Source organism: Synchiropus splendidus, chromosome 10 (assembly GCF_027744825.2).
Source record: "Synchiropus splendidus isolate RoL2022-P1 chromosome 10, RoL_Sspl_1.0, whole genome shotgun sequence".
Classification (NCBI taxonomy): domain Eukaryota; kingdom Metazoa; phylum Chordata; class Actinopteri; order Syngnathiformes; family Callionymidae; genus Synchiropus; species Synchiropus splendidus.
In genome coordinates, this window is record NC_071343.1 from 2,160,181 (window position 1) to 2,172,627 (window position 12,447).

General features: G+C 49.7%; 1 protein-coding gene across 3 annotated transcripts in view; it reads left to right on the top strand.

Moving 5' to 3' along the window:
- Positions 1 to 12,447, top strand: part of LOC128765710 (glypican-6-like) — a 93,030-nt gene that overhangs the window by 63,319 nt on the left and 17,264 nt on the right. For 2 of the 3 annotated variants that reach the window (XM_053876699.1, XM_053876701.1), the window contains one exon: positions 1,546 to 1,575. The exons of the other annotated variant lie outside the window; for it this stretch is intronic. In XM_053876699.1, coding sequence (XP_053732674.1) covers positions 1,546 to 1,575 — 30 coding nt within the window. The remainder of the gene's footprint in view (positions 1 to 1,545; positions 1,576 to 12,447) is intronic. 3 annotated transcript variants of the gene reach the window in all.

Genomic DNA, 12,447 nt, shown 5'->3' on the forward strand with positions numbered 1-12,447 from the left:
AACGCCGGACGTTTGCTCCTGCGGCCGGAAATTAATTCTTTGTCCCGCCGTTCCGAGCCCCTCCATCGATTTGTGTTTGTTAGCGAATCAACAGCTTCACCTCGGGAGAGCGGAGGAAGGTCGGCGCCCTTGTGCCGTCTCCTCAAACACAAATAAAAGGGAGCTGGGCCGGATGCTTCCGAGGGGCTGCCGCTTCCATTGTTTGCTGTAAATCACTCGCGCATGTCCCATCAGATTAGCGGCATGTCCACTGGACTGAACGGTGATACATGGATCTCCATCTGCTGCAACCTTGAGCTGCATCAGACCAAAGGTTAGCGGCGGGCTGACACGTCAATTCAGACCGTTGTGGCCGTGGATTACCTTGACGCTGACCTTCCTCTCCTCCGCCATCAGTGCGGCATTATGTTAAAAAGCCATACGTCATTCCCAACAAGAGCGCACATTGCTTTTACCCCAATTACCAGCCTTAGCCAGCCGAGGGAAAACGCGACTGTTTAGCGTTTGACCTTGAACTCTCCTCGCCCGTGTGCCAGGCGCGAAGTTTCAGAAACGAAACTTGTCCCAAACTATTATCGACGTCACGGTGGGGTTTGGTCTCTGGGAAGTCTGGGGTTCAATTCCAGCACATCATGAGTGCCGCGTATGGCCTCCGGTTTCCTCCCACAGTCAAAAACTGTCAATAACATGAGGCCAACCAGGTGTCATCTTTTGTCCTCTATTTTCTTATCGTTTTTAGGAAACACTTTTCTTACCACTTTTGTATTTTTATTTATTTATTTTTTTAATCTAATCTAATCTAAGTCATATTTGTGGATTCATTACTTTCCTCGATCCTGCTGTTTATTTATTTCATCATTTATTTGATAATTGTTAAATATATTTATAAATAGTCATACGTCTGTGGTGAAGAAAGAGCTGAGCCAGAGGACTGGACAGTCTTCCAGAGAGACGCTCAGTCATCGGGAGGAGACTCAGAGGAGAACCTCCGGTCCTCACGAGTCAGCCTCCCTCCTGAGGTCAAATGGGCGGAGGCCCCGGGGCAGAGCCAGGACACGCTCCTGATGCCATTTTAAAATCTTGTTCCTCTCAACCACAACTTTTTTCAGGATCTTGTTTTTTTCACTTTAATGTATGAATTTATTCATTTTCCGAAGACTCTCATGAGCATGTTTAGACTTTTAATTTGTGTTTTCTTTTCGTCATCATTGTATTTAAGCGCTCCACTTCCCCTCGCGCGGCCTGTACATATTTACTCCTCTGCGCTCGTCGCCGCCGTCACCGCCGCCTCGTGGCCAGGCCTTCATGAACCGCGTCAGACGAACTCGCTTTATTTACCTGATGAAGGTTGGTGATAAACGGTGCCCCTTGTGTCTGCCACGATAAATGTTTACCGTTGTTGAATTCAATCCTAATGATGCTCCACAATGGGACTCATTTCCATCCGTCTGATGTTCCTCTGCTCCGTGTCTCCATCGACTCTCTCTTCCACCTCCACTGAATTAATGAAGACTTTCTGCTTCTTGTCTTCACGCTGCTCACCAGAGGACGATCTGGAATGACATGCAACACAGTGTAAGGTTTAAACTTTCATTCTTCTCCCTGCTGCTGCTGCTGTTTCCTGGCCCTCTGTGCGGCCGCCTCTCTCGCCTCCTGCTCCGACACAAGCTGGTGTCGCAGCCGAGGAGCGCCTGTCTGAGTTTGGGCCGGAAACATGGCGGAACCGCTCGGGTCGGTCGGACATCCTGAGGAGGCTTTAGGTTGGAGGGGTCAAGTGTGTGACTCTGGGATCCTCAGTTTGTGCCAATATACTAGATGCTCAGTCTATGACCTGAAGGGGGCGCTCAGCTTTGTGTTGCTTTGCAAGGACTGTGTGGCACTCTCCCTTTTCCTCTCCTCTCCTCTCATCTCCTCCCCTCCTCTCTCCTCCTCTCCTCCACCTCCTCCTCTCCCCTCCTCTCTCCTCCTCTCCCCTCCTCTCTCCTCCTCTCCTCTCCTCTTCTCTCCTCTCCTCTCCTCTCCTCTCCTCTCCTCTCCTCTCCTCTCCTCTCATCTCCTCCCCTCCTCTCGCCTCCTCTCCTCTCCTCCTCTCTCCTCCTCTCCTCTCCTCTTCTCTCCTCTCCTCTCCTCTCCTCTCCTCCTCTCTCCTCCTCTCCTCTCCTCTTCTCTCCTCTCCTCTCCTCTCCTCTCCTCCTCTCCTCCTCTCCTCTCCTCTCCTCTCCTCTCCTCTCCTCTCCTCTCCTCTCCTCTCCTCTCTCCTCTCCTCTCCTCTCCTCTCCTCTCCTCTCCTCTCCTCTCCTCTTCTCTCCTCTCCTCTCCTCTCCTCTCATCTCCTCCCCTCCTCTCGCCTCCTCTCCTCTCCTCCTCTCTCCTCTCCTCTCCTCTCCTCCTCCTCTCCTCCTCTCCTCTCCTCTCCTCTCCTCTCCTCTCCTCTCCTCTCCTCTCATCTCCTCCCCTCCTCTCGCCTCCTCTCCTCTCCTCCTCTCTCCTCCTCTCCTCTCCTCTCCTCTCCTCTCCTCTCCTCTCCTCTCCTCCTCTCTCCTCCTCTCCTCTCGTCTCCTCTCCTCTCCTCCTCTCTCCTCCTCTCCTCTCCTCTCCTCTCCTCTCCTCTCCTCTCCTCTCCTCCTCTCTCCTCCTCTCCTCTCGTCTCCTCTCCTCTCCTCTCCTCTCCTCCTCTCCTCTTCTCTCCTCTCCTCTCCTCTCCTCTCCTCTCCTCTCCTCTCCTCTCCTCTCCTCTCCCCTCCTCTCGCCTCCTCTCCTCTCCTCCTCTCTCCTCCTCTCCTCTCCTCTCCTCTCCTCTCCTCCTCTCCTCCTCTCCTCTCCTCTCCTCTCCTCTCCTCTCCTCCCTACCTCACCTTCTTCCATCCTCTTCTGCGAGTCTGTCATTTAAAATATTCATTTTTGGATTTCATCCTGGCATCTTGGACCATTACTGTTTCCTCACCTCTTCTTCTCCTTCATCTGTCTCCACTCTTCCTTCTCCTTTCTCATCCACTTCTCCTGCTCCTCTTCTCTTCGTCCTTTGTTTCTTCTACTCTTGCTATTTGATCTTCCTCTTGTACCTTGAATACCAATATGACGTCTTCATCTGCTGCTGCTTCTCCTCCTCTGCTGCTCCCACTTCGTCCTTCCGTCAGCTCGTTTTTCTACCTTTACTTTCTCACCTTTACTCTCTCCGTTTTCACTCTATTTCCTCCATGTACCCTCCTCTACTGGCCTCTTGTTCCACCTCTACTTTCTTTTGCTTCTTTGTCTTTTGTTCTTCTCATCTTCTGTTGCTTCTTCTACGACTCTCCTTTTAATACTTCTTTTCTATACCGTCATTTTTGTCTCTTATTTGTCCACTTCTTTTAATTCTTCTTTATCTCCTCTCCATCTGGCTCTACTTTTTCTTCTCCTTCCTTCGTTCCCTTGTCTTCCTTCACATCTTCAGCAGCTTCCTCTTCTTCCATCTCTACCTCTCCCAATGGTCCCTTCTCTCACGGTGGTGGTCTGAGCCTGGACGTCCTCCAACACTGATCCAGTCAGTGAACCTCTCCATCTTTACCGTTTCTTTCAGTCTTTTCCTCATCTTACTTCCCTCTTTTTCCACCGATACCATCCGTCCATCACGTCGTGTGCTGTGCGTCTTGGTTGGTCACGACCTGCTCTCGAGCTTGTGACGTCTGAATCCTTCGCCAGGAGACGTGGTTTGTTGAACTCCACAGCTTGCTTCATGAGCTCACTCCGCAGACTGCAGTGAGTCAAACCTGGCTTATTCTGGAATGGGCTTTCAAGGGATGCGTAACTAATGTCGTCCCGTTGTGTTAAGAAGCATCACCCGCCAATTACCCTCGGAGTGAGAGCGTGGCGGGTGGAGTGGAGTAATTATTGGACTCTGTGAACACCACAGCGGAGAGGTCACCCGGGGTCCTGTGCCTCACCGTCGGGCCCCAAACAGAGCTTTAATAATGGTGCCGAGCCGAGGGCCGACTCATCGCACGTGTTTCCGTCAGCAGCTGTGAAAGGATGTCAGGCCGGACGCATTAGAGGAACCGGTTCCTTCAGTTTCAGATGTGGGCAAAGACCTGGTCCCCGGGCCACATGTGGCCCTTGACCTGTTATGTTCAAGGCCCTCATTAGTTTATCCACAGATGTGTCTGTTTGTCCTCTCCTCGTACTGTAGCTCCTCATAGTCACATTTTTGTTTTCTTTTTAAATGAGCGACCTTCATTTGAACAGTATGGTACAGTGTGGTACACTGCTATGTCTAGTACCATAGTTCCGTTTAGCTGTTCACAGATCTTCTGTGGCGGACTGTGTGTAGCACTGTGATGCTGGCCAATCACAATGCAGGGGGCGTGGTCAGGGAGAGGAGAGCGCAACACGTGAACTGAGGTGCCTCTTCCAGTGCATACAATACAGTGTTCTTTTATTATCACCAAGGTGGCATGTTTCTAGAATGTTGGACTGCTAGCTTCATGTAGCCACACCAGCCGCCACGTCGTGACAGGAAGACGATCATGTCAGTGAGAATAAGGAGGCAGGAATGTCAGCCATGAAGGCAAGAAATGAGCGAAATTACAATTATTTCAGCATTTTCAGAATGAAACCTGCAAATATACAGTACGCACAGTAGCATGTCAAGCTTATTTTGTCTTTAAGAGGTTGGCCAGTGCGCTTCATTTTCATTTGACCACTTCCTAACTGAGATATTTGGTGCTGCCGATGGCTTGACCAGGTCCAATGCTGTGTGTCTGGTGGTGAAGTCAGGGCTGCAGACCCTGAACATTTTAGTTTTCATTCAAATTTGTTTGATGAATGAATCCATTATACGAGCAGTATTTACAGTCACATCTCGAGCGTCATGCGGTTTTAATACCTGGGGCCATTTAGTGTAATACTAATTACAGTAGACATTAGCAGACTCATCCAGGACATTCTTTTTTTTTTTTTTAGCAAATTTTATCTCCAATACAAAGTAGGACACAGTTTTGACTTCATCATCACCATAAATTCCACAAAATTAATACAAGAAAAAACATGGGTTATAAATGAAGTTTAAGTATCTTGGGGTCTTGTTCTCGAGTGGGGGCCGGTATTGCAGTCGCGCTACTGCACTGTTGTGTGTAAGAAAGAGCTGAGCCAAAGGGCAAAGCTCTCTATTGACCGATCAGTCTTCCTCCCGACCCTCACCTCGGGTCATGAGCTGTGGGTCTTGACCGAAAGAATGAGATCCCAGATACAAGCGGCAGAAATGAGCTTTCTCCGACAGGTGGCGGGGGTGTCTCTTAGAGGTAGGGTGAGGAGTTCTGTCACTCGTGAGAGACTTGAAGTGGAGCTGCTGCTGTTGAGAGGAGTCAGTTGAGGAGGGTCAGGCATCTCATGAGGGCGCCCCCTGGAGGCCTCCCTCTGGAGGTGTTTCAGGCACGGCCAGCTGGGAGGAGACCACGGGGTCGACCCAGGACCAGGTGGAGGGAAGAGACCTGGGAGCGTCTCAGGATCCCCCTGATGGAGCTGGTGGATGTTGCCCAGGAGAAGGGCGTTTCGCGTGGCCTTCTGAAGCTGCTGCCCCCGCGACCCGGCAACGGATGCGCGGATGAGGATGGATGGATGGATCATAGTTTAAATAAAGCTGTGCAACACGCCTCACCTGTGCACATTGTGCGACACCTGCAACTGTTTCCAAGTTCACGGAGAGTTTACACTCGGTCGTGAGTGAGAGCGGAGGCATTAGCTTGTTTTTATACTGCATTATATCCCTGATAATGAGCTGTGAAATGAAGTGTTAAATGCAGCCGACATTAGCCAACTAAAGCAGCGCTGCAATGAAACATGAGGACATTAAGGTGCTGTCGCTGGCATTAAGCGGGGTTTGTACATTCGTGGCACCACATGAGTCAGCAGGACGGGCTCCAATAAAGCCATGCCAGGGGGGTTTTATGGGAGTTAAATAAAGCCATTCCCATGCAGCAGCTGAAGTGCAGCGGCCCCGACATGTGTTGCGTCTGCTGCTGGTGGAAGATCTGTGATGGATCCACGGGTCAATGAGACTTTCATGTTTGTGCAGAGGCGTTTTCAACTGGGAGATGAATGAGCAGAGAAGAATGACGTCACCGGGGACGAAGGAACGAGGGGGTAATGTTGAGAACAGAAATGAGAAAACACTCTTTTAATATGGTTAGAAATTGGGACGTTCATGAATGAGGAAACGTCTCTTTGGTTTTTGTTTTTTTTATTTTACGCTGCATTTATAAACACATTTATTTCACCTGTGATTCTGCACTTCATATTTACTCCCCGCCTGATGTGTAGTCATCAGGTGTTTAATTCCGTTCATATCGGTCATTCAGAAGTTCATAAATGAGAAGCGATGATGTTTTTATTATTTATTTATCAGAGCACTTTTCAATTATTCATCAAACATGTTCGTCTTCATGACCTGGAGCGTAAGATGTGATTGAGAAGAGGACTGAATCGGGGGATGGGATGGGGGGCAAAAATTAATCAATAATAAATCATGTAAGAAACATTTATTTATTGATTTATTTATGAAATCAGAAAATAGATTAATCTAAAAAATCCTGAAACAAGGAAAATGGCACAGGAAAAAGAGAAACCAAAGGACAGACACAACATCTCAACCAGAAAAGGTCCGAGAAGGAAAAACAAAGTGGAGTTGGGTGTGGCGGGAAACTGAGCTTGACACAGCCTGGAACTGGTGATAAAGTCAGGAGAAATATTGTGAAATCAATGGGGGGAAGAACATCGCAAAGGCTTTGGGGTGAAATCCAAAGAAAAACAGACAGCTGTTCCGATGTCTTTCGACTGGATCCAGAGCGCCGTCGAACAGATGGAGCACTGGTCTCTCTGCTGTCAGTGAGGCTCGCTCACACGTGCGTGTGTCAGTTACGTCACGAGGAACCGCTCCAGGAGCCTATGCGCTGACAGACAGAAAACAGGGCCAATATTCTAATGTCCAAGAATAGTAGTACGGCACGTAGAACACGGCGGAGCAAACGCACAGCTCTGCCTGAGGTTCAAAGTTCGAGGAGAAGAAGGGACTGGCTCTGTGGCGGAGGAACTTCTGGCGTGGGAGAAGACTTCAGCCGAATCTGTGGCAACATCAACAGAAGGATACACCCGTTTGCAGACGACACCCTGCTGTACGTCTCTGAGGAACTGGGCCCACACGAGGAACCTTCTCTCTTCTCTGCTGAACCCAAACAGAGCATCCTTTAAAAACCCAAATGACTCACACACACAGCTGACAAGCTGGTGAACCTGTGGAATCCATGCTTTTAAAAACGCCACAGAAGTCTGACTCCTCCACTTCCGGAGAGCTGGTTTTCCTCTCTCGCCAGACACTAATTCATGCTTTTATAGCGGCAAGAATAGAATATTGTAATGCTTGAAAAAAAATTCTGTGATTTCACCCGCCCTCTCGGACCTTCCTGCCCTCAGGTGGCGCTCTTTCAATCACTCCTTCCACCCTGAACCTCAAAGAAGCTGCTCCAGACCTGTGGCGCAGGGTTGTCTGTGGCCTCAGGAGGCTCAGAGCTGTTAAACCCAGGGTCACCACCAAACTGATAATTATCGTTATCATAGTAATTACAGCATTTATCGCGATAACTTTGCCCATCTGTGAAACAAGGATTGAGCTACAAACAACAAGCCAGTGACGAAGAACACAGCCTGGAGCAGTGGAGAGAGAAACACACTCAGATACAGTACGCAGGACAGTACCGGAGTACTCAGATGATACACACAGAGTATATGCAAATGTGCTCTCAGCCAGCAGGAGTCAGTTGAGCATATGAAGTAGTGTGTGATCACTTCACGACGTGTGGTAAAGTGTGATGGACTAATGAAAGATGTGTTTGTAAGTGGACGCTGTGAAGTCGTGAGAACCAGCGGAAGAACGACACTCTGGGCTGGAAACTCGACTCGTTCAACTGTGAATCCAGACCATGGAACGGCTGTGATGCCTCAACAGTTGCGGATATTTTGGGATGGACGGTGATATCTCTGGAAGTAGAGAATGTGGAGCCCTGATTTAGTCAAGCAGAGATGAGTGGGAGGTGCGATTGCACTTAACTCCAGAATAACACGGAGCTGGCAAGAGACCTTTGTGAGTGGACCACGCTGACACCTGTTGTCGCCGTGGGCTTGATGTGTGCTTGCTGCGGCTGCAGCACGGCCCAGGCCGAACATGGAACCCAACACTGGACACACATACACATACAATCCGTCAACAGCGTTGGCTCCGAGAGGCTCCCGCCGGAACTGAGACACTGGACCTGCCTGCCTTCTCCAGTGCTGACTCAGCACCATGGAACAGGGTGCGGACGAAAGACCGTCGGTTTAAATCCAGCCATTTGTGGCTTCAATTGCTCGATGTTGCAGCTCCCTGTTGTCTGAAAGCTTTGAGTGAAACCAACTGGAACTGAACAACAACAAGCACTTGTTTCTACTCAGACCTGCGAGAGGCTGATGTGAGCTGAGGTGAAAACCAAGCTTCCATGGGTTGAAGTTGGTTTTGAGCGAGAAAATGGCGTCAGGAGTGGGGTTGCAGCACTTGGCTGCTGGAAGCGTGACTGACCTGAGAAGGTCCCCAGAGATGGTCGAGAGCACAGATGGTGCAGCCTGAAGGACGAGTGTGGCCCACAGAAGGCTGGCCAGGCGTCCAGGCCAGGGGTAGGTGATGAGGTGGCACCTCACTACAGAACTCTTGAAGGAACCTGCCGACCTTCTCCAGTCCTTCTACAGGCTCGTTCATAGCTGCTGCTGGAACATCACCGCAGCCGGAGCGGGTCATTACACACAGCTATGTTTAGGACGTCTGTACATACATGAGGAGGGTTGCCATCCTGGGAGGCTGAAGTGGAAACGTGACAGCCACGAGCTTGACACGTGTTTCCTGAACAGAGTTGCAATGTCTTCTGGGTTGATAAACCAGGAACTGCCGTGTTTCAGTGAGCGACAGTGTCAGAAGTCCGTTGCTTTGGTGTTGTCAGTGGTCTGAGGAAAGGCAGTGCACGAGCTCTAGCACACCACATGAATCCCCATGGTTAGTGATGAGGTCATTTCCTACTGCTTTAGGAACTCTAGTTTCCTCCCACTGTCTAAGACTTTCAAAAGACACAGGCTGTCAATCACTTTAACCCCCCATTTCTTCAAACCAGAAGGGGCTGACACCTGCAGAAAATAAATCCCCTTCACCTGCACCCTGTAACTGTATTTGCTCATAAACTGGTTTGTGTCTTCATTAAGAGTGAGTCACACTGTTTAGCACCTGATCAATCTTCTGCTGTGCACTGCTTTTTATTTTCCTCCAAATAACTGCCGCTCATATTTCATTTCCAGCAGTGTACAAGCCAACCTGAGAAGCAAAATAAGGACATTACAATCACAATAGTCAATAGATGAATGGGATTGTCACCGATGTACCGGGATTAAAATTGAATCGTGATGTCGAGATGTTGACGTTGGGAAAATGGACTTTTGCGTCCGATACTGACGCGGAAGGCAGCCTTCAGCGTTACATGTAGATGCATAGGTGTTTCAACGGAGTACTTTCCTTCCCGTGTAGTGTTGCAGCAGAGGGTGTGGCTTGTCCTCCGTACTGCTGGTGGTGTCAGGAAGTCACCATCACTGAAATGCGTGGCTGTTCGAGTGGCTTTAAAAGCCGTTGACACGTTGTTACGTCCACCTCATGACTTAACCTCCATCTTTCTCTTTGACATGTGCTTCAAGTGAAAACCTGATGCGTCAACATGCGACATCAGAAGGAGTCGCTCTCAACTCACAGCGAGAGCAGAGACTTGCAGGCAGAGCTGTGGGTAAAGACAGATTTTGAAAATGTAATTTTATATTGGCGAGGTGAGCTGTATATTTCTATGGCGATAACATGTGAAATGAAAGTTTCCAAACAGAGGCCTGCTCCAGGTGGAGAAGTTGTCCTCACATAGTGTGAAATCTGTCTCCTGGACCTCATCTATCGATGTAGCGCTCTGCGTACTCATCCATTCTGAGGGCTGAAGATGATCTTTAGAATTGAAGAAACACCTGCTGCTGTTCGACTGGAGGCTACTGTCTCCTCTTCTCTGTCCGTCCTCTGTACGACGCTGCTAACAAATGCGAAGGTGTCAGTTTTGGCCCGCAGCTGCGATCGTTGACGGAGCTGTATTTACCAGGTGCAGCCGCCGCTGCAGGGATTTGGCCGACTCCCTTGTTTGTTGTCTTTGTTTACATTGTGGCGAGGAATAATTGTCCGTGACAGTCAAAGCGCTCGGGCTTGTGAATGTCCTTTGGTATAAAAGGAGACGCGGTCTGGTTTCACGTGTGGAGGAGATGTGGAAGGGCTGGCATGAAGCGATCGTCTCTGAAGGTCCACCTCCGGCTCAATGAGCCATGACGCTTTAATTGCCTGACATTCTGTCAGCACACACACACGCAGGCTGAGAGGAATGGAGATTTGCTTGTCCAGGGAGGGGATGAAGGCACAACATACCGTCAGGCTCAGAGGGGCATTAAAGATAAGAAGAAGAGCTTTTAATTTGACATTGTACGACGGTCGCTGCAATTTAATTCAGTGTAGTTTTATTGCTGCGCTTTGTGCTCCTCACACTGGTGTTTTATCAGCGCCGCACCATTAAGGATGAGAGGACGGCGCCGGAGTCTAGACTGGGGAAGGACTCTGTGGGGAGCAGCGCTTGTCAGAGATTGAATCATTTGACCTCTGCCTTATATTCATAAATTCTATGGCCCCGTTTTCGACACAGCCGGCTGAGAACACGTCGGATGCCAGGGAAAATCAAAATATATTTATAGTCACGTCAAGGTGATGCGTTCGCCCTGGTTCCTGCTCCTTACACGATTTGAATTGGAGCGTTGAATGTCAGGTTTTGATGTTTAGAGGAAGTGCGTCTCGTTCCGACTGACTTTGTGAGGCCAATGATGGCAGCGACAATAAAGCAAGTCACTTGAGGCTCTGGTCTTCTTTCTCTCTGGCCTTCAGGAGTCGCCACAGCGAATCACCTTCCTCCATCTGTCCTCCTTCACCACCTCCATCAATCTCCTCTGTGGCCTTCCTCTCCACCTTCTGCCTGGCAGTTCCAACATCTCAACATCTTCATCTACCAATGTACTGGCTCTCTCTCTCTCCTCTGTACATGTCCAAACCATCTCCATCCAGCCTCTCTGACTTGGTCTCCTGAACACCTGAGCACATGTGCTGTCCCTCTGATCCTATCATCATCCTGCTCTCACTCCCAGAGAGAAGCTCAGCATCTTCATCTCTGCTCCCTCCAGCTCTGCCTCCTGTCTTTTCCTCAGTGCCACTGTTTCCAAACCATACAACGTTGCTGGCCTCACCACCCTTTTGGACACTTTCCCTCTCATCTTTGCCGACACCCTTTTGTCACACATCACACCTGAGGGTATAGAAGAACAGGTATAGAACCACATTGCTCCTTTGGTGCATGGTGTTTTCAGCTGCTGTGGTAGGACTGAACCTGACTGAAGCTAGCGCTAGTTCTGACTTTAACATGTGAAATCAAGTTACTTTTACACTCACTTTCAAACTCGCTCCAGGCGTGTTTTGCAACACTCCAGTGTGAATCCTCATCATCCATGGACATTCAGGCCATGACCTGAGGGTTGGCTTCCCCAAGGTCTGACTCAGAGATGCTACTCGCTGCAGAGATCAGCACGCTAGGCGCTACCACCCCAGGTACCATGCTTGGTCCTGAGCGTGTTCAGGAGCTTGGTGTCTGGGGACCAGACACCAAGGGGTGGTGATATGGTCCCATGAGCAGGTGGCGGTTCTTCAAGAAGGTAGATCCACGTAGGGTCTGGTCCACAGGGGTAGTTCCAGCCTGAGAAGATCACTCGTTTTGGAGAAGCCCCTCAGCGAGGAAAGAGGCTAGTGAGGGGTTTCCTTCCCGTCTGAGGAGTCCTGGGTGTCAGTCACTGGAAGGAGGCGGGACGCTCCTGTGATGGCTTCAGTCTTCCCTCTGAAGATGAGGAGGATGGAGGCCTGGCTCTCCTGGAACTGGTCTGGTTATTACCATGTATTCTCATTGGTTTGGTCTGAGTACTGTTTGTTTTATTGGGCCTACACTAAGGTCATTCTCCCATTCTTCTTTCCTGGGACCCCGGACTTAGTAACCCCCCAGTCTGCTGAGTCGACGACAAGCCTGAACCCAACAGCTTTGAATCAGCACTTAGCAGCTTCCTGTTCGCAAATGTAATCTACCACCTTTGATCCAATGAAGTCAGTGTGCGCTCACCTTCTTCTCTCAGGTTTCCTCCGTATTTTAACTGAAGAACACTCGTGTACTCACACAGGAAGCTGCGAGAAGCCGCCCACTTGTGAGGTGCTCTGGTTCAAACCCTCGCGTCTGCTGGGTGTCACTCGCAGTTCACTCACACCAACTGGACTCGGGAGTGCGTTTCCTCTCCGGT